Raw genomic sequence first — 22,238 nt, 5'->3', positions numbered from 1 at the left:
CCATCCCCAGCCACCACACTCTCCAGCACTGGGCCTCAGACCACACCTGCCTTTTATGTGGGTACTGGGATCAAACTCAGGTTCTCAGGTTTGTCTTGCAGGCACTTGACCAAAAGAGCTATTGCCCCCAAGACTATGTTTTTTAAACTCCGGGGGAGGGGGGACACTTCCAAATTCCCTCAAAACCTAAAGCCATAATCTCTCATCAATTATGTAGCAGTGAAACTAAAGAACCGTAATTTTCCCATTTTGGAACCGTTCCTTAGAAAGGGAGAGAAAGCTCATAAACACAGTATTTGAATACAATAAACAAGCACACAAAAATATACCCTTTCGCTGATCATCTTGCAGCTGTTGCATTCTGCCTGTGAAGACTCTTCTTAAGATTGGGTTGGCCTGGCCACGCCTCCCTTTCTGATTCCAACACCTAATCATCTTTATCTGACTAATGGACACAACTGAAGTAGTAGAGACATAGAGCAGTTTACTGCTGGGTGAAACATATGTTACCACCTTCTGGACATACAAAAGGTGCCAGGTGAGGGTACTGTGCATGAAGAACAGTGACAGAGAGACAGCAAACACAAGCAAATGCAAACAGGTCTAAATGCTTCCTATTTACTGCCTCCGCAAAGGCTTCAGGTAAATTTCAAAAAGCAAGCAACAAATAAACAAGCTTTTAAAAAATGATTCCATAAGGGTTCTGTGAGGTGGTGAAATCTGGAGGCTATACGGAAGAATATTATGGTGGCTGTTCTCCTGCAGTGTTGGGTTTTCTGAGCTAGCAACCATGAGGACTTTGTTGTATGTAGGAAAACTTACACTTTGGAGCTTAGTTACAATTAGCCCTGCCCAGCTTTACTTTTTAAAGGAAGACTAAATGAAGACAACAGTATTTATAGCGTGCATCTTAACAAGATGAATAATCCTTACTAATCCTCATATTCAACAGTGCCACTCACAAGGCAGGAAATGTCAGGGTACAAGAATCAGTGTATAAGAGCAGATGCTGAGATTCTTAACCAAACTTCGGGCAGAGTGCAGGGAATCCTATTAAAGAAGGGGGAGATGGTGGGACCTGGATAGAACAGGAGCTCCACAAGGAGAGCAACAGAACCAAAATATCTGGGCACAGGGGTCTTTCCTGAGACTGATACTCCAAACAAGGACCATGCATGGAGATAACCTAGAACCCCTGCTCAGCTGTAGCCCATTGCAGCTCAGTATCCAAGTGTTTCCTAGTAAGGGGAACAGGGACTGTCTCTGACATGAACTCAGTGGCAGGCTCTTTGACCACTGAGGGGGAGTAGACTAGCCAGGCCACAGAGGACAATGCAGCCAGTCCTGATGAGACCTGATAAACTAGGGTCAGATGGAAGGGGAGGAGAACCCCTCCTACCAGTTGACTTGGAGAAGGGAATGAGAAGAGATGAGGGAGGGAGGGAGGTAAGGAGGGAGGGGGCTACAGCTGGGATACAAAGTGAATAAACTGTAATAAATATAAAAAAATAAAAATTTCATTAAAAAAGAAAAGAATCAGACTCCAGGGACTAGCTGTCAGAAGATTAGGATTTTCACCCAACTTAGAGATGGCCGCACGGGGCTTCTAAGAATTTGAGCCCTGAGCATCCACAGAGGGACCTGCACCTGCCACAGACTCTTCAGGCACCACATTAAATAGCAGGCCCTATCCCACATGTTCACCTTCTGCGATCTGACTGCATTCCAAGTAAACCTTATCTGAAACCACCATCTCGACTCTCACACAGTGAAAAGTGGCACAGCCAAGTTTTTCAACACAATTTTCACCCTCAGTAAGCATTTCCCTGAGACCTGAAACTAAATAAGTTTTCCTGTTTTCTATTATGAAGCCGTATTATTCCTCAGCTCTCAAATTTATTACGAAAAATGAACTATATTCATAATAAGGAAAGACCCAGAAATTAAAGAAAATGACCTTTTTTTCACATAATCTTGTACTCATGGCATGTAAGGTATTACAGGTCTATTTTCTTAATTTTTCTGCAGACATGTATAACAATTTGTTTAAGAATTTATGTCACTGGTTTTACTCTTAGAAAAGAAAAACTGTCTGTTACAATAATGCACTCAGACACAGCCATTAAACAATGAACATTAAAAATAAATGTTCCTGACTCCCACTGCTAGGATGAAGAGATGCAAGGGAAATTCACATCAACCTAACAACCAGAACAAAACAGTTCACCTATTTAAAAAAAAAAAAAAAATCAGTTTCTTGAAACTCATCACACAGTTAAGAATACAAAGAGATGGAGAGAGAGATAGCTCGGTGGTTAAGAGCACTTGCTGATCTTCCATAGGACCCAAATTAGTTCCCAGCATTCATGTAGGGAGCTCACAACTGCCTATAACTCAAGATCTGGGGGATAAAAATGCCCTCTCTGGCCTCTGTTTTCTTAAAAAGAAAAAAGAAAAAGAAACCCAAATGAACTAAATTCTGGAAGAAAGAAAGTCGTTTTAGGAACAGGGGAGACCCACAGCTAACTTTTATCCCTGTTGGAATAATAGAAGAAATGATTTACCATGGACATGTCAGGAAAAACTATGTGGATTTCTAAGAATTTACAAATAGCCACACCAGAGCTGGCAAGATAAATGCACACACTAAAGCCTCCCAGCCAGAGAGTGGGCAGTCTGCTGCCCACTGACCCCTCCCACCAGACACCCAAGCACAAGGGATGTTCACCAAGAACAGAGGCTGGGCATGAGGTGAGGGTGCCCCTCTAGGAGCATGCAAGACCTCTTCTTGGTGCAAGTCATGAATGTTAGAGATGGGACAGACAACAGGACAAAGAAACTCCAGGCACTCGAGTTTTTATACAGTACACAGAAACAGTTCCTTAAATGGAAGCTTAACTGAAAGGCCCATGGCCATTTATAATTCTTCAAAAAAGCTGTAGCAAACCAAAATCAAATCTAAAGACAATGCATAGCATAACTATTAATTTATCAATAAGAGAGTGAAAGTCCCTTTGAGGCCTCTTGGCCTTCACTGAAATGGCCTCCAGAAGCAGAGTACTAGCAGGATAAAGTGAGAGAGAAGCTACAGTGCACAGAATACAATAATGAAGGGCAAACACAAGTCCTCAGCAATACCAAACTTCGGTAGCTATAAAGCTATAAAACAACCGTGGCGAGCCATGGTTTGTGGAGCTGGAGTAAGAAGAGAAACTGAAGTAAGAAGAAAGAAATAGTAATGCTTGAAAAAATGAAATAACAAATGCACAAGAAATGGAGAAAAAACATCAGCAGTGCTAAGCTGTTTCTGGAGGCTGGAGAGATGGTTCTGTGGTTAAGTGCACCAGACACTCCTCAGAGGACCTAAGTTTTTGTTTTGTTTTGTTTTTGTTTCTTTTTTTTTACCCCCACAGCATGGCTCACAATCAGCTGCAACAAGCTCTGGCAAAGCCTTGGGGCTCCAAAGCCTTTCTCTGGTGTCTGCACACAGCAGACACAGGCACAGAGCACAAGCATACATGCAGACAAAACCCACTAAGTGGCCTGGTAATGCTGCTTCCCCCTCAGGGGGAGGTAATTAAAGAGCAGACCAATCAGTTCATGTCAGAGACAGTCCCTGTTCCTATTACGATGGAACCCACTTGGATACTGAACTGCCATGGGCTACATCTGTGCAGGGGTCTTAGGTTATCTCCATGCATAGTCCTTGGTTGGAATAGCAGTCTCAGGAAAAGACCCCTGTGCTCAGATTTTTTGGTTCTGTTGCTCTCCTTGTGGAGTTCCTGTCCTCTTCAGATCTTAACTGTTTCCCATTTCTTTCCTAAGATTCCCTGCACTCTGCCCAAAGGTTGCCCATAAGTCCTCTGTGTCAGGCTCCTGACTTGATCCCTCTTTTCTCCTTCTTCTGATGTCCAGCCTCTTTGCCTTTCTGGATAGGAATTGAGCATTTTAGCAAGAGTCCTCCCTCTCAATTAGTTTCTTTAGGTGTACAGATTTTAGTAGGTTTATCCTATATTATATGTCTATATGAGTGAGTATATACCGTGTGCATCTTTCTGCTTCTGGGATAGCTCACTCAGGATGATCTTTTCCAGATCCCACTATTTACCTGCAAATTAGAAGACGACAACTCAACTCAGACACTCCTGATGAGACTGACTAGGATCAGAAGGAAAGAAAAGAAGTCCTCCCCTATCAGTGGACTTGGGGAGGGGCATGCATGCAGAGGGTGGAGGAAGGGAGGGATTGGGCTGGGAGGAGAGAGGGAAACCACGGGGGGAGGGGAAAGATACAAAGTGAATAAAGTGTAATTAATAAAGAAAACAAAAAAAAAGAAGACCATCAGAGCCAATCAAGCAGGGCTCAGAGGAGCCTATGGAGTCTGAAGCACCAACCAAGGACAATGCATGGTCTGGACCCAGGTCCTCTATATATAAGTAGCCAGTGGGCAATGTAGGCTTCGTGTGGGCCCACTAGTTAGAGGAGCAGGGAGTATCTCTGAAATGGACTATGTTGCCTGCTTTTTGATCACTTTCCCTGTACCCCACCAGGCCACAGGGGAAGAAATGAACTCAGTCCTCATATGAATAAATGAGCTGGGGTGTCTTGGTAGAGGGGCTCCCCTAAACTGAGGAATAGGGCAGGGGGTGTAGGAGGGAGTATGGGGCTGAGAGGAGAGGAGGGATTCGCCTATTACCAAGACATAAATTGAATGAATAAAAAAGAAAAGAGAAAGTAAAATAAAAAAAAAAAACACTAAGTGGCGTGGCATGGCCTGGTGCTTTGTATTAATTACCCCTACACACACACACACCCCAGATTCTTACTGTTGTGCAAATAATCCCTCACACACTCCTCATTAGCTAAATAAAACTCCCTACAACTGGGCAGGGCAAAGGTGAGGTGGGAGGAGCTAAGGTGGAGGGGCAGGAGGACTGAGGATCATGGGAAGGAGAAGAAAGATGGAAGAGAAAGAAGCAGAGCTGCCATGAGATGAAAAAAAAAGAAAAAGAACCACATGGTACTGGAGAAAAGACTCAGAGAATTGTGGGGAAAGGAAGGCCCAGATGAACAATATAAACCAATATTTTGAGACTGTGAATGGAAAGTAGTCCAGATAGGAATGGTTAAAGCAGATGGCATCCAATGTGGAGTGGAAGATAATGAGATAGCATAGGTGGAATTATCTTCCTAGCCCTAGGTGAAATAAGGCAAATCTAAAATCTAACAGGTATCTGTGTCTTTTACTGATTATGAGAGTGGGTTAGATAATACTGCCCTAATAATTATAGGGCTAAAAATAAACATTATTAGCCCAATACCTTTTATTTTCCACAACAACCCATACATATTAATTAATTTTTGTTTTTTAATTAATTAATTTTTGAAGCTGTTTCTGGGCTCAGTAAGTAAAGGCTTACCACAAGGCTGACAATTTGAGTCCAATCCCCGGGACCCACACAGTAGAAAAAGGCCACCTCCCACAAATTATTCTCTAAACTCTACAGATGTTCTGTGGTATTTAAAGAACAATGAAGACTGTCTTCTGAAAGACTCTATGCCACCTGGGTAGTGGGACACTTGCAGTCTTCACATGCCAGGAGACTGAAGTAGGTGGATCACCTGAGTTTAAGAGTTCAAAGCCTGGGCAACATAACAAAATGACAGCACAAGACAAATTTCCAAATGAAGATGAAATAAAGCAGAACTATAAATTTCTTAGAAAAAGGCACAAATATCATCAGAAACACAAAGAGCAGAAATCAAAACAAACAAAAATGAACCTAATATAAAAAAAAAAAACTACCACCCAAGATAACAATGAAAACCATGACTAAGCAAAGTAACTAAGAAAAAAGTAAGGTCCCTCTCCCTCCGCCTGTTCCTTTCCCTCTCTCTGTTCCTCACCCTCTCTCTCCCTCTCCACCCCCCCACAATTGATGGGATCTGTTGAGAGGACCAGGCCTGACCCCACCAGAAAAAGTCACCAGTTCCAGGAACTATGCCATAGGTCACCAATTCCAGAAACAAGACCTTAACTTTCCCTGCCCAAGGAATAGCCTGCAGATAACCACAAAGAGAAGGTATCTTCTCTCAGGGTGGGGCATCTGTGCTGGACAGCCTTATATTCAGGAATGCAGCCCATTGACTACCTGGATTCAAGCCAGTCAGGAGTTGACCCTTGTAACTTCTCTGGCACCCAACCAGTTTGGGCTGATTTGAACCAGTTTAGAGAGCCCCCAAACCCTAATCAAGCCCTAGCTAGCCCTACCCAATCATCGACACACTTGGTTTTGACCTGCGCCAATCGCAATAAAGGTGACCTAACTGCCCCTGAAATTCCCCTCATTTCCAATAAAGGCCTACATGCCTTTGTCTAGGGTTGCCATTCTGCCTGGATGGTGGCCCCAGCATGCTGCCTTCTGCAAAATAAACGGCTTTTGTGGCTTGCGTGCTACTTGAGTCTGGGGTCATTCTTTCAGTGTCTTCTGGACCCTAACACTTACGTAGCCATAATATACGAAAACCTCATGGAAATTAATTTTCAAAAGCAAACAACTCAATATCCTCAAATGGGAAATGGCTTTGGTATGCATTTCATAAGTGGAAATATGAAAATGGCTAGTAAGTAAAAGAAAATACCATGTACAGCATTACTCTTCAGAGAAAAGCCAACAAACCCTAAGAGAGCTCAATTCTGGTAAAAAGTCTACTACTAGAAGAACAGAGAAAGGACCTCTGAAAATTCATCTCTCCACTTAAAAAACAAATGAGAACACTGGCAAAAAATTGTTCAAGTAAATTTTTTCCAAAACTCTAGAAATTAACAAAAGGTTCCAATTGTCTGACAGACATTAACCCAAGGAAAATAGGACAGCCCCAGTAAAACTGAGTTTGGTGGTGTTTTCAACTTGCCCTTATTCCATCCCAGACTCTATGGTTATCTAGTAAACCAGCCACGCCCCATCACATCACAGTGAACACCAGTACCTAGCAGTCACTGAAGGGGACAAAAGAGGTTGGAGTGTCCCCAAAAGCCCATTCCCAGAGAATTATCCCTCAGGCTGGTCTGGCAGAGCACTCCACAATGTTCATTCTCAGAATTTGTCCTTATTTAGCCTACTCAAAGCTCATTGTGTAAAAAGAGCACTGTGCCCCACCCTCCCCCCAAAAAAATCAAGTACAATTATTTAGCATTACAGCTGCCTGCAGCAAAGAAACCAATTAGAGTTAAAAGGGGGATGATCAAAAACCGTTAAAAACTAAGAAGTAGATGCTCACCCAAGGCTCCAATATATATGTAAGAACTTAGAAAGCCAAGCATACACCCAGTCAAACACCAGGAACATCTAATATCTTCCTTTTGGCTGGCCCTGAGGGTCTGCGTAGGCAGAAGGTAAAGACACGTTTACCAGGAGGGTGAGGAACACACAGGGTGGGTGCATGGCCAGGCTCAGCAAAGGCCATGGCCAGGCTCAGCAAAGGTGTGGAGCGCAGCCCTGCACTAACCTAAGCCGTTCCTTCTGTTCTGAGGCAGCAGCTATAAGCTGAGCCTAGTCTTGAGTAGCTCCACTTTTCAAACAGCAGTGTCCAGGTTTGTTTTCTGTTGCTGTGACCAACAATGTTAGCAAACCAACCTGCAGAAGGAAGGGTTTACTTCAGCCTACACTTTCACATCCAACTCCATCACTAGGAAAGTCAGGGCAGGAACTGAAGCAGAAACCTTGAAGGCACGCTGCTTACTGGCTTGCTGTCCGTGGCTTGCTCAGCCTGCTTTCTGATATAATGCAGGACCACTGCCCATCATGAATAGTGGGCTGGCCCCTCCTACACGAGCCATTAATTTAAGAACAAAACTCCACAACCATGCCCACAGGCCAGTCTAATGGAGACAAGTCCTTAATTGAGGTTGCCTCTTCCCAGGGGACTCCACTTTGTGTCTTGTGTCGTGTTGAAAAAACTAATCAGCACAAGCAATTGACTAGATTCTGAGAACAAAACTTGAGGCAGAGTGACTCAGCATCTTGTTTGTGTGAGTACACAACCACCATCTGTCTGGCTCCGCCACGGCACAGACTGATGGCGAACACATGAATAAATATGGACTTACCGGGTTAGATCAGGAACTCATGGACAACCAAATAACATCTGAAACACATGTGCTTATCAACTGCACCAGGTGTACCTCCCACACCTGGTGCTGCAAAGTCCCATCCCACCTGGCCCTGGAAGTCTGAGATACAGCAGCACACACCTCCTCATCTGGTTGCTCTCACAAGGCGCAACAGAGTTGCCACAGCAAAGAACCTCTGTCCCCAGGCTCCAACACTTTCTCCTCCCAATGGCGCACAGACTACTTGAAACCGACTTTCAAACCTGCCTTGCCCCTGCATTTGGCAACTCTGCTCTGAACAGGTTTGTGTCTGCAAGTTGTGAAATTTCTTATCCAGACACTTTCTTTGCCTAAGTCTGAGCTCTCAGCCTCTGTTTTCAAGTCAGGCAGTTTGAACTCTGTAGCCTCCTTAGTCCTTTCTTCCTTCCTTTCTTTCTTTTTTTTAAAATAATTTATTCACTTTACAACCCAATCGTAGCCCCCTCCCTCTCATCTCGGTCCCACCCTCCCTCCCTTTTCCCCCATCCCCTTCCCCTTACTAGCCATTTTGACACACACACAGAAATTTGCATACACAAATATACGAAATATAATACATAATTTCAGAATTAATACACTTAATACTGAAGCAAAAGAACCCATGAGTGCCAATGACTGACCATCAAGTGAATTTAGTAGCACTTGGGAGAGACTGATGAGACTGATGTACAGCTTGTGAGTTTTCTGTTAATATGTTCTGACTTTGTGGAACAATACAAACATGTCAACCTGTTTCTAAAATGGCATGCTCACAACAAAAGCTCCTCAGTAAAGACCAACACAATTACTACTTCAGGGCATTTAAGAAACCTGTGTGGCCATAAGGTGACCACCAAACTATAAACTAAAGGGAAACCTTGGGCAAAGAATACACAATTTAGAGAAATAGCTAAGTAAAATCGCTTAAAGGAGCAGCAACAACAAATCCTACAAAAATGACTGTTTTCCACAGCTTTAAGTGTATACTTTCAAAATCAGAAGCTACTAGAACAAAGAAATGAGAAAGTATGGCTCAGATGTGCATACAAAGTTAATGAAAGCTGTCTGAGGGGCTGAAATTGTTCTCAGTGATAGACAGAGACAGACAGACAGACACTTTGTAGATGTGTGCTGGCTATTTTTTGTCAACTTGACACCTACTATAGTCATCTGGGAAGACAGAACCTTGAGAACTGCCTCCCTCAGGTTGGCAAGACTGTGGGGCATTTTCTTGATTCATGGTTGATAATAGGGAGACCAGTTCAATGTTGGCAGTGCTCTAGGCAGGTGGTTCTGAGTGTTAAAAGAAACCAGGCTGAGCAAGCTAGTGAGCAGCATACATCCATGTCCTCTGCTTCAGCTCTGGCCTCTAGATTCTTGCCCTGAGATGCTGCTCTGACTTCCCTCAGATTGACTGTGACCTGAAAGTTGGAAGACAAAACAAATACTTACTTCTCCAAGCTGCTTTTGCTCATGGTGTTTATCACAGCAATAGAAAGAAAACCCAGCAACTGACCATTATAAATACGTTCTAAGAATTAAAAGAAACTGTGTAAGGAACTAAAGGAGAGCATGACATGAAAGTGTCATCAACAAACAATGTCAATAGACAAAATTATTTTTAAACCTCCCAAAAGAAACTATGAACTTGAAAGCTACAGTAAGTAAAAGGAAAGATTCACTAGACAGGCTAAGAAGATGTGAGCAAGTAATAGAATCATCTGGTGTGAAGAAAGAGTGCTGAATGGATGAGGAACAAGTCAAACCTGAAGACAGACGAACTGCTATAATCCAGCCTACAAAACAGAAATGAAAAAGGGGGACAGTCCCAGATGCTGATTGGAATTATAAAGATTATAGTCTATCAACATATCAATAATAAGAATTCTAGAGAAGAAACAACAGAGGAGGAAAGGAGGGAGGAAGAAAAGAAGATTAACAGGAAAAAAATGACCAAAATCTTGACAAATTGAAAATTGATAAACTCAGAAATTAGCACTACATAAACATTGTATTATGTCATTTTTCCACTGTTAGAACCAAATACCTGGGGGGCTGGAGAGATGGCTCAGTGAGAGCACTGTCTGCTCTTCCAAAGGTCATGAGTTCAATTCCCAGCAACCACATGGTGGCTCACAACCATCTATAGTGTGAACTGATTCCCTCTTCTGGCAAGTGTAAATTCAGATAGAACACTTATATACATAAAATAAATAAATCTTTAAAAAAAAAAATGCAATACGGTTTCCCCTCGGGACATGGTTCAGACCCGAGCTGACAGCCTCCCTGTGTGCTCAGAAAATAAAGCTTGCTTTTAAAAAATAAATAAATAAATAAATAAATAAATAAATAAAAATAAAAAAAAAGAACCAAATACCTGAAGCATCATGGTAGGAGTATATAAGAGAAAGAAATCAATGATAGGGAGAAGACAAACTGGGGGGAACGGCAAGTCTTGATCCTGTATGTGTGTATAGGGGGAAGGGTTTATTTCATTCACAGATCCATAAAACCATTCATCATTAAAAGCTGTCAGAACAGGAACTCAAGGAGGGCAGAAACCTGGAGGCAGAGGCCATGAAGGGGTGCTGCATACTGGCTTGCTCTCCATGACTTGCTCAGCCTGATTTCTTATAGAACCCAGGTCTAACCACCCAGGAATGGCATCACCCACCATGGGCTGGGCCCTCTCCCACTGACCACTAATTAAGAAAATGCCTTACAGCTAGATCTCATGGAGCCATTTTCTCAATTGAGGCTCCTTCTCTGATGTCTCTAGCTTGTGTCAAGTTGACATAAAACTAGCTAGCACAGCCTTCCAAGACAGAAAGTGTCACCAAGTAGCTGTGAGGTATAACAGCATTGTCAGAGGCTGTGTGTGTGAGCTTACTGAGGCTGGTAATGAAGTACCAGAATAGATGACCTACTCAAAAGAAACTAACTAGCTTCTGTTTCTTCAGGCTAGAAGCCCAAGAACAAAGGTGTCAGCACTGTTGATTGCTGCTAAGGGCTTTAAGGGAGAGGTAGTGCAGCCCTCTTTCATGGGCTTGGAGAGGATGTCTTCTTCCTGGATTGTTGTTCTGTCTTCTCTCTGATTATGTCTGTCTCCAGATTTCTTCTGGTAAGGATGCCAGTCACTCTGGATCAAAGGCTGTTCCAATGATTTCACTTCAGCATTGATGAGTAGGTGGGAGGACACAATTTAGCTTATAACATGAGCTCGGGACTGGCTGTAGTTACCTCCTACATCAGCTGACAGGTAACAGAGAAGGGGACCCACGGAAGATGCCAACAACATGGTCCCCAGTTGCCATACCACAGCTGATCTAGGAGTCTTGATCTTTTAAAAATGAATCACTGTCAGGGCCAAGGCCCCATCTCCTAAAGGTTCCAATATCCCATCAATACACTCACACTGGAGGCCAGGCTTCTAGAGCAGGAACCTCTGCCGGACAGATGATCCGAGTCAAAAGATCAAAAGCCATGAAGAATCTTTCTAATAAAAATGACAAATGACTTATGGTGGAAGGAGGGTTACTGATGAGATTAGTAACCTTCACCTCCCCAGAAACCAGGGAGGCTGGAAGCACCAAGATAACATATTCAAAATCCCAAAAGAAACTGTCAACTGAGGAATCTGTATCTGGTGAAACAATTGTTGAAAGCATAAAGAAGAAATTAAGACATTTCTAGATAACAAAAACAGAGCATTCATCCATAGCTGAATTGTGGTACAAGAAAAATCACACTGATATAAAAGCTCACTAGACAGCAATTCAAATTCATCCAAAGAAAAGACAATTAGTAAAGGAAACTGCATGGGTAAATATGAAGACAATATAAACATGCTTTTGTCTGTGCTTTCCTTCTATTGCCTCAAAAGACAACTTCATAAAACAATAATGACAAAACTGTGGACTTTCTGGGGTGCTGTGGGAAGAAGTGTATGCACCCACACTTCTCTCTCTGTCTCTGTACACGTGTGTGTGTGTGTGTGTGTGTGTGTGTGTGTGTGTGAGGAAGGAAGCCAGAGGTCAACCTTGGGCATCATGCCTCAAGCATTTTTGTCCTTCGTTTATGAAACACTGCCTCTGACTTGGTCTAAAACTCACCAGTTAGGTAAGGGTTGCTTGCTTTCAATCCCAGGAAGCAGCTTGTCTCTGCCTCCCCAGTGCTGAAATCAAAAGCACGTGACACTACACCCAGCTTTTTTATGTGGGTTCTGAGAAACAATCTAGGTTCTCATCTCATCCAAACTTATGGATAAGGGGGTAATACACATGACAGTAACAGCACAAAAGAGGTAGGAAGGAAGAGACTGACAGTATTTTGGATATTGGGGCTATATTTAACACATATATGTATATTTATGTAAGTAAGCATAAATCTGAACAGCATTGCTTTAAAGGGTCAGATATCATATACAAAGACTGGAACACAGAATAGAATATGAGGGTAACATGAACTGAGCCTAAGGCCAGATCAAAACAACTAAGGACTAACCTTCCCAAGGTCAACTTAATTTCCCAGGTTATTAAAAGTTACTCTGAATTCTTGAGAGACAAAGTGAAATTATTTTGATCACTGAAGTGACTGAAAGTCATTTGAGAAATGCCAACCAAAACCACAGATAGCAGGCTGGAGAGATGGCTCAGAGGTTAAGAGCATTGGCTGCTATTCCAGAGGTCCTGAGTTCAATTCCCAGCAACCACATGGTGGCTCCCAACCATCTATAATGAGATCTGGTGCCCTTTTCTGGCATGCGGGTATACATACAGGCAGAAATTGTATACATAATAAATAAATCTTTTAAGCAAACAAACAAACAAAAAAAGCCACAGCTACCACACCACATGTCAGTGAATGACTATAGTTAAAAAGGTAGAGCCTGGTGGCAAAGACCTGTAATCCCAGATATACAAGAGACTAAGACAGAGAGATCAAAGGCGAGCTGAGTGACACAGCCAGTTCAAAGCCATCTGGGCAACTTAGTGAGACACTAACTGAAATATTAAACAGCTAAAGGCAGCTCGGGGTGCAGCACAATGGCCAATGCTTACATAGCAGGCTCCCAATCCTAGCATCTCAAACAAACAAAAGCGACAAGGACAAGTATTAATGAGGGCACGGAGAAACGGGAACCATGATACACTGCTCATGACAATATAATGGTGAAACGGCTTTGGAAAATCATGTTTAAAGTTCTCAAAACGTTAAACAGGGTTACAATATGACCAGCAACTCCTCTCCTATGAATGCTTGCAACAACCACAACAAAAAAGAAAACATTCTTATATAAAATTTTATAACATTATTCACAATAGACCAAAATAGAAAAATTGCCCATCCAAATGCCCATCAACTGATGAATGAGTAAAATGAATGCAAACTATCCAAACAGTGGAATATTATTCAGTCACAAATAGCAATGAGGTAACACATGCTACAACATCAAACATTACAAGTAAAACATACCACTAATATGCCAGACAGAGAAAGCATATGGTATGTGACCCCACCGCCAATGACCCATCCAGGACAGGCGGCTGTAGAGCCACACAGGAGGAGAAATGAGAGAGTAGAAGGAGTGGCCACTCGTGGTCAAATGGTCTCATTTTTCAGGAGTGATGAAATTGCTCTGAGGTGAGAGAATGGTGAGGACTGCACACCTCAGAACAACTAGGAAGCAATGGTTTTAAATTTCAAAGGTGGACTTCAAGGCTGGAGGGGTGGCTCAGCAGTAAAGAGCACTTGCTGCTCTTGTAGAAGACCCAGATTCAGACCCAACACAGACATCACATGGCACACAACCATTTATAACTCCAGGTCCAGGGCATCTGACACCCTTCTGGCCTCTCCAGACACATGCTCACATGAGGTGCACACACATACATTCAGGTACACACATAAGATGAAATAAATCTTTTTAAATGAGAACTTTATAGTGTATGAATTAAATCTCAATAAAACAAAATTTAAACCAATGGATAGATTCGGCAATATAGATGAATTTCAAATTCATCTTCTTAATAGAAAGAAGCCAGACACATACATACACACACACATAAACACACATCATACATACATACACACAATACATATACATATATACACATATATACACAAACACGCACGGACACACACAAATACCATACACACACGATAATGGTTCTATTTTCATAAAGCTAAAAAAATACAGCTGATTATTATGACAGAAAAGAGAACAATGGTTTCTAGGGCAGGAAAAAGCAAAGACACGAGTTATTTAGAGGTGATGAGAGTGATCTTGATGTCCATGCAACTTCGTAAGATGAGCAAAACTGACCAAAAAAAAAACCAAAAAAAACAAACCTTCCCTTTTATTCTGTGCATTTTATTATATCTAATATCCAGCTCAAGCCACAGTACTTGGTGAACAGGAGAGGGGATGCCTCAGCCAGGCTTTACCATTCCAAAGCCAAGGATAGAAACCAAGAAAAACAGTGTACAGTACAGACCAGCGTTTTTTTAATGAAATTTTAAAATGTATTCATTTACAAATAATATTTCTTACTGTAGTTCTGTGGGACAAGTTCTGGATTCTTGGGAGTTTTCAGCTTGTAGGACACATCTCCAATATTAACTGTTTCACCTAAAAAAGAAGGAATGCAATCATTACAACAGACAGGTGACACCCACAACACTCTGATAACAAAGATGCTCTTGACCTTCAAGGAGGATGTCACACAAATGCACCAGGCACGTGTCTAACATCCTATCAATAGTGTAAGTTATATCAGAGAAGTGACTACTAAGAAACTGCACAGTTCAGGAGCTGGGCCGCCACATCAAATAAACCATATTAACTCTTATTTTATGGTAATAGCAATACTAATATAGGCAACAACATTACAGAAGATACATTTTTTAAAGGTTTTATATATATGCACCTACATGAGGAGGGTGTACACACATGGAGGTGAGAAGGCCATCTTTCTAACCCTGAGCATATTTTATTTCCAGCTACTTTTATGATCTGACTCTATGTCCCCCACAGGCTCATGATGTGAACACACAATCCTTAGCTGGTGTTTTAAGAGCTTCTGGGAACATTAGTAGGTGGAACCTAGATGAGAAGACTAGGTCACTGGGGTTGGACCCTTTCTTCCTCTGGTCCAAACCCACTGTGAACATTACTGCCCTGTGCCATACCTTCCCAACCATAATGGACTGAACCCTCTGAAACTATGAGACAAATAAATGTTTTCCCCTCTAAACTGTCTGTGTTGGGTAATTGATACCAAAATTGACACCAAAATGATGGGAGGAAGGCAGCCCCATTCTATAGTCACTTGAGGTTACAGGACCCCCAAAAAACTTGTCTACATGCCCCATTAGAATCCACTGTCGCTCCAAGAACACTGATGTTTTATGGCTAACTTTATAAAATTGGTGAATTCATGAGCATATACCCAAAAGCCTTAGTTAGACTAGCAAGATGTCCACCAACCACCAACCTTTGTTCTTTTGCCTTCTTGGTTCTTCCTCCCCCTTAGCACTTCTTGGTAGACCTTTTTCCCACCAGCAGGCTATCCTGAACCTGTGCTCTTGCACCTGGCCCATCAACCAATCAGAATATACACATACACACACACTCAAATTAACCAGCCAAAATAATCCCACCCAGATAACTAATTTACATATAGGTGGAACCAAATTTGCTAGGACATTTTGATGCCTGTTCCAAAACTCTATTTGGCAACCCATTTTCCTGGCTGTTTTAAGCAATCTTGTTTGCTTACAATCCTTCTGTTGTCTGTGCCCATAATCCTTCAAGACTGTGGGAAAAAAAAAAATTTACCTTGGATCCAGGAAATGGGTAATAAAAAGAGGGGTCACTAAGGTAACTGAACCTGACCTTGCAGTTCTTAGGTCACTGGAACTAGTTTGTGGGCAGGAAGTTTGGAGATGCAGGCTAGAGAAGTCCAAGGATGCTCTAAGCAGAGCTCAGCAGTTAACTCTAATGGGTGCACAGGTGACCGGAATACCAACAGGAAGTCACGTAGTAAAGACTGCACTCACGAGGTTTCAGATGGAGAAAAGGACGTTATCAAGAACAGATTACAAGGTTTTCATGCTATACACTAGCAAAAGAGTTTTCTATATTCTGTGCATTAATGTGAAGCTGAATGAGGCTGAGTTCAAAATAAGACTAATTTGACAGAGGAAATTTTAAAACGTTATATAGCATTTGAGCCATGGCACGGTTATTGTTATCTGCTTTAGCCAGTCTTTTATTGAAAATAAGAAGGAAAAAGCAGAGTGTAAGGATTTCAAAACTATGCAGTTTATTCAAGAAAGGAACATATTGAAAGTTGATAAGGAAGCCAGGCAGTCATGATGCATGCCTTTGACTCCAGCACTTGAGAGGCAGAGGCAGGCAGATCTCTGTGAGTTCAAGGACAGCCTGGTCTACAGAGTGAGTTCAGGAACAAGGGCTTTACACAGTGAAATCTTGTATCGGGAAAAAAATGTTAACAAGGAGAATGTGGCTGGCTTTGTTTCTTTCTATAAACACTACTGGGGATGGAACCCAGGACCTGGGCAAGAACTCTACCACACAGCTGTATTTCCAGCTCAGTGGCTGGCTCTTTGATCACCTCCCTCTGAGGAGGTGCAGCCTTACTAGGCCATAGATGAAGACAATGCAACAGTCCTGATGAGATCTGATGGACTAGGATCAGGTGGAAGAGGAGGAGTACCTCCCATATCAGAGGACTGGGGAGGGGCATGGGAGGAGAAGAGGGAGGAAGGGCTGGATTGGGAACGGAGGAGGGGTAGAGGCTACAAGAGGAATACCAAGTAAATAAATTTTAATAAATAAAAATAAATTAAAAAAAAGAAAAATAACCTCAAAAATGTGTATGGATATTTTGCTTGCATGTATGCCTGTGTATAACATTCATACTGGTATCTGCAATAGGTCAAAAGAGAGCATGGGGCGGGGGGGGGAGAGGGAGGTGGGACTCATACCAGGCATTGAATATAATAAGCTTTATCCCAATCCAGGAATACAGTAGTTAAAGAAATTTAGACAATTAAAAAGAACCTAAAGCCAAAGTGCCTTGAGGGCATTTCAGGAATTAGAGAAACTTCTCTAAATTACACTGTGTTAAACTATAAACTCATTTGAAAGATTTTCCCTAAAGAAGATGGAGCTGCTAGGACACTCAGGTTATACAAAGCAACCTGGGGGTAGAGGCACAGGGCTGCTGAGACGATATAGCTCAGCAGCTAAGAGTACTGGCTTCTTGCAGAGGGCCTGGGTTCAATTCCCAGCACCCACATGGCTGCTCACAACCATCTGTAACTCCAGTTCCAGGGGATGCAACATACCCTTCTGGTCTCCAAGGGCACCAGGCATGTCATAGACAGACATGCATGGAAGAAAAACACCTATTCACATAAAATAAAAATTAATTTAAAAAAATTGTTTTAAGATTTATTTATTTACTATGTATATAGATCTCATTCTAGATGGTTGTGAGACACCATGTGGTTGCTGGCAACTGAACTCAGGTCCTCTGGAAGAGCAGCCAGTGCTCATAACCTCTGAGGCATCTCTCCAGTCCCCTAAAAATATTTTTAAACAGAACTCTAGGGAAGTGTTTTTCTGGGTTCAGCCACTACTGGGGTCAGTTACCAGAAGCCAATGTGCTGTGAGTCAATGGACCTGGCTATTCCTTGAGCTTGTGGGAGCTCTTGGCATTACCCAGGCAGTGCTTGTTTTGTAAAAATACAGAATGCAAGCGTTATGAGGTCTTGAAGGCTTCCACCCAGATTTATTTTTTTGAGACAGGGATTCTCTGTGTAGCCTTAGCTGTCCTGCACTCACTTTAGAGACCACGCTGGCCTCGAACTCACAGAGATCTGCCTGCTTCTACCTCTCTGAGCATTGGGATCTCAAGCGTGAGCCAGGACACCCAGGTTCCACCCAGATTTTTAAGTTAGGTCTGAAAGGTTAGGCAATGTGCATTAGGGTAAGATTTCCCACAGGGATTCTCTGAGAGGAAATACACAAAACTATGAGGATAAAGCTTATTTGTCATAAAGACTATAGGATATTGGAGACGTCAGGGGAGTGGAATGTCTGCTGAGGAATCCTGCAGGCAATGAGCAGAGCCACTTGAGCCACATGTGTCAGTGGGCTGCACACAGCGACACCACCGGGGTTGAGCTGCTCAAGTACACTGGAGTTTGCCGTAAGCACCAAGTGACTTACATGATCTTACTTATGGTTTGACCTTCCACTGGTAGTCTCCTATTCCTCCCTTTTGGGATATGCCATTGTATACTAAAAGCAAATGATTTTCCTTTCCATTTTATAGACTCACAGCTGAGTTTGCCCTGGGCATCAGAGGAGACTTTGAATTTGGAATAATATTGCAACCATCAAGATTGAAGGGACTCTTGGATATTAACTAAATACATCGTGCTCAGGAGATGGCAATAAGCTTTTGGGTACCAAAGGCTGAATTTTATGAAATCTTATAATGTTCTCTGTTGTTTTTAACAGAATCTCAAATATTCAACTTTAACAATAACATTTACAAAAATAAAAAATTAAAAAAAAAAACTTGGGAGCCAGATGCTGGGGTGAAAGCACAGCTTGCTTAATTGATAGAGCCCGAAACTCTTAATCTCAGGGTTGTAGGTTTGAGTGCCTTATGGAATGCTAACTTGTTTTCAACAAAATCTCAAACATTCAATTTACCAACAAAGATTTGGGAGCCAGATGTTGGGGTGAAAGCCTACTAGTTCAGAGAAGCAGAGAAAGCACCCAGCTGACTTTCCTCCTCAACCAACATTCCAGAAGGAAAAAGGAAGCTCTCCCTCAAACGGAAAGTCCCTCCCTTCTACTTCCTGTGTGTCCATCCTCCTGACTTCCTCTTACTCTTCATGCTTGTTTCCTACGTTCACTCCCTGTCCATTGGTTGCTTGTTCCACCTCTAGAGCTATAGCTGGTTTTATTTAATTCAGCAGAAAGCTCTTGGCTGAAAGCTCTAGGGCTGAGCCACACCACAACTAGAAACTGGTTTTCCCAGTAAATATCACAATCTCAGGGTTCAGAGTGTTATCAAATATACTGCAACAGTTCACCATGGTTCATGATTTGAACATTTGGTCCCCAATTAATAGCCTTATTTGGGGGAAGTTCTAGAAACTGTAGGAGGTGAATCCTTACAGAAGAAAATAGGTTACTTGGTGCATCCATGAGGTGTTTTTCCCTGGTTATTTTCCCACCCACCACAATGTGGGCTAATGGCCTCCACACCATGACTGACTGAACCCTCCGAAGTCATAAGCAGAAATAAATCTTTCCTCCCTCAGGTTGCCCAGGTCAGGCATCTGGATCACATTGAAGAGAAAAATTAACTAATGAAATCATCCAAACCATCGGCAGGGCAGAATCTCACATCCTTCAGATTTTTACAAAGACAGTTTCTAGCAGCTCACCCTCAAAATTCAACATGTCTAGGTCATAAAAGAAGTCAAACCAAATGGCGTAAGTGCTGAGAATTTCTAGAGAAAGCAAGTGAGAGGTGGAGAAAGTGCTCAACAACCTCTACAGAACTCTATTTTGTAAGGGTAGGTTAATCTGACTGTTCTGCAGTGCTGGCCATACCCAATCTCCCTTTACTTTTCTCCTCAACAGCAAAACTGGCCAGGTGACGCCACTGGCATCTTAGACCATCATCTAGAAAGGTCTCAAAGGCATGCAAAAGTAACTGCTCAAGCTCATTCTTCAGTCTAGCTAGCTCAGAGATGCTGAGGTGCACTGAACAGTAAGACCTGATGCCGTGGTGATGACAAAGACAGCTAACACTTGCTGAATGATTACTACCTTCTAAATTCTTTATATAGTCTCAAACTAGCCCTCTATGGCAGAGACTTTCAAAGGGGAAAATGCTGTGACTCTGAGAAAGGTTTTTTTTTTTTTTTTTTTTTAATAGAGGAAAGAATTTATTAAAGACACATGATAAATTGAGAGAAGAAAAGCATTCTACATAATGCTAAATCCTTGTTAGGTTTACTATTAGCTGCCAGAAGGAGCCAAAATAAAACACACCGAAAACAAAAGTGTAAGGGTTGCAAACTCCCTCCATAATCCACCAGGCCTTCTCCACAGGTAACTTTTTCTTCCTTCTCATCACAGGGCTTCTTGAAGTATCCACAGCACCATGTGGAACCTGCAGAATCAGCATCTCCATGCAGACCACTGAAGTTCTGAAGTGCTGCATGTCGCATAATGGCCTTCATTGCAGCAAGTCCCAGGGATTCATCTCCTCTCTATCTCTCTCTCATCCTTCCCCACATAAAGTTGGCCATGGTGGTAGTATCATCTATTCCCCCTTACAACCCAATTCATAATAGTCCCAGGCAGCCTTCTCTCATACATCCCCACAGACCTGTTGTTTCTGCTTGGTTCTTCACAAGCTAGCATCTACACAACGACTAGAACAACCACATATAATCAGAGACAAGTCATGCTGGGCTTCTCGTTAGCCCTCCGGGCTTTATAATGACCTAGAGAGGGTGTTTTCAATCTGACTCCTGCATTTCCTCTCTGATCTCACCTGGAGTTGAATGATTCACACACATTCAACTTCAGACACACTGGTCTCACTGGATACTGAAAGTCTGTTAGGGTTTCTATTGCTATGATAAAACTCCATGACCAAAACCAGCCTGGGAGGAAAGGGTTCATTTGGCTTACGTGTCCACATCTTAGTCCATCACTGAAGGAAGTCAGGACAACAACTCAGACCAGGCACGAACCTGAGGGCAGGAGCTGAAGCAGAGGCCATGGAGGAGTGCTGCTCACTGGCTCGTTCCCCACGATTTGCTCAGCCTGCTTTCTTATAGTACCTAGGACAACTGGACCAGAGGTGGTCACCCACACCCACCCTCTCACCTTCATCAGCAATCAAGAAAATACACCGCAGGCCAGTCTGGTGGGGGCACTTTTTCAACTGAGGCTCCCTCTCCCCAAATGATTTGTGTCAAGTTGACATAAAGCTACCAGCACACTGAACATTTTATACCAGTTTCAGGCCTTTGCACTGAATTTTCCTACTGAATGAAACCCTTTCCCTAAACAGAGCTGTTTGTGCGAGTGCAAGCAAGGAGCAAATGGAATACTGTTTATATTCAAAATGAGGAACTGAAAGAACATAATCATTAGTCACACGCACAATTCTGGGCAAAATCCTGTATTAACATACTTTCAAACTGCTCTTTAACTTTCTGGAGAAAACCGAACATGCTCACCAGGATTTGTCTGCCATCATACTGTAGCTCCAGCTTTCCAGGACAGGAGGGTACTGAGGCTGGCCTTTACCATGCTATGTAGCTCAGGCTGGCCTTGAACTTGTGATGAGGCTAGTACCACGTATGCTCTATTTCTCCAGTGCTGGGACTATAGGCTTGTGCCACCACACCTACCTGCCATCTTTAGGAATGCAAGGTGAGCATGCCCAGAGGCCTTCTTGACCACCATTGTTACAGCATGAACAGTCCTCCATTTTAACTTATCAAACATATATGTGTTTCATGACCTTAACCTAAGAATGCCCCAAAACTGTAGCCACCTTCCCTTCTTGAGCTATGAAGTGAGCATGCTCAGGAATGTATCCACAAAATACTTCCCTATATGACTAAATGGACTGCCAGGAAAAAAAAATCCCTCCATGCTTCCTTTCCTTTGCTCAAGAACATTGCTTTGGGAGGGACTCCATGCAGTTCTCACCTGCTGCACATAAGAAATCCTTCTCCACTCTTATTTTTTAAGCCTGTCCAGTTCGAGCCTCACACTCAGTAAAATGTCAATTTATTGAATTTCATTCTATGATAAGCAACCACATGAAGGTGAGAGCAGAATTCAAGAAAAACAAGGGGAATGTAGTACTCTGAAACTAACAGAAAGTCATGACCAACCCTCTGCCCAAGGGACTTTGGAGAGAGCAAGCAGATCAGACCTAAATTAGGCACAGTTGTGTCATTTCGTGGATAAACACAGCAAATTTCTGGAAGGAAAATAGCAAGGAGGGAGGTAGAGAATAACTAT

The 22,238-nt window shown here is 42.5% G+C and overlaps 1 protein-coding gene across 1 annotated transcript in view; it reads right to left on the bottom strand.

The window, feature by feature from the left end:
* The window catches only part of Vwa8 (von Willebrand factor A domain containing 8), a 332,841-nt gene that overhangs the window by 299,162 nt on the left and 11,441 nt on the right, over positions 1 to 22,238 (bottom strand). Inside the window, exon 2 of the mRNA XM_060391483.1 lies at positions 14,685 to 14,762. Coding sequence (XP_060247466.1) covers positions 14,685 to 14,762 — 78 coding nt within the window. The remainder of the gene's footprint in view (positions 1 to 14,684; positions 14,763 to 22,238) is intronic.

This window comes from Meriones unguiculatus, chromosome 9 (genome assembly GCF_030254825.1).
Source record: "Meriones unguiculatus strain TT.TT164.6M chromosome 9, Bangor_MerUng_6.1, whole genome shotgun sequence".
In the NCBI taxonomy this organism is placed as follows: Eukaryota; Metazoa; Chordata; class Mammalia; order Rodentia; family Muridae; genus Meriones; species Meriones unguiculatus.
Note: the sequence above shows the minus strand (reverse complement) of the source record. Positions and strands in the feature narration are given on the sequence as shown.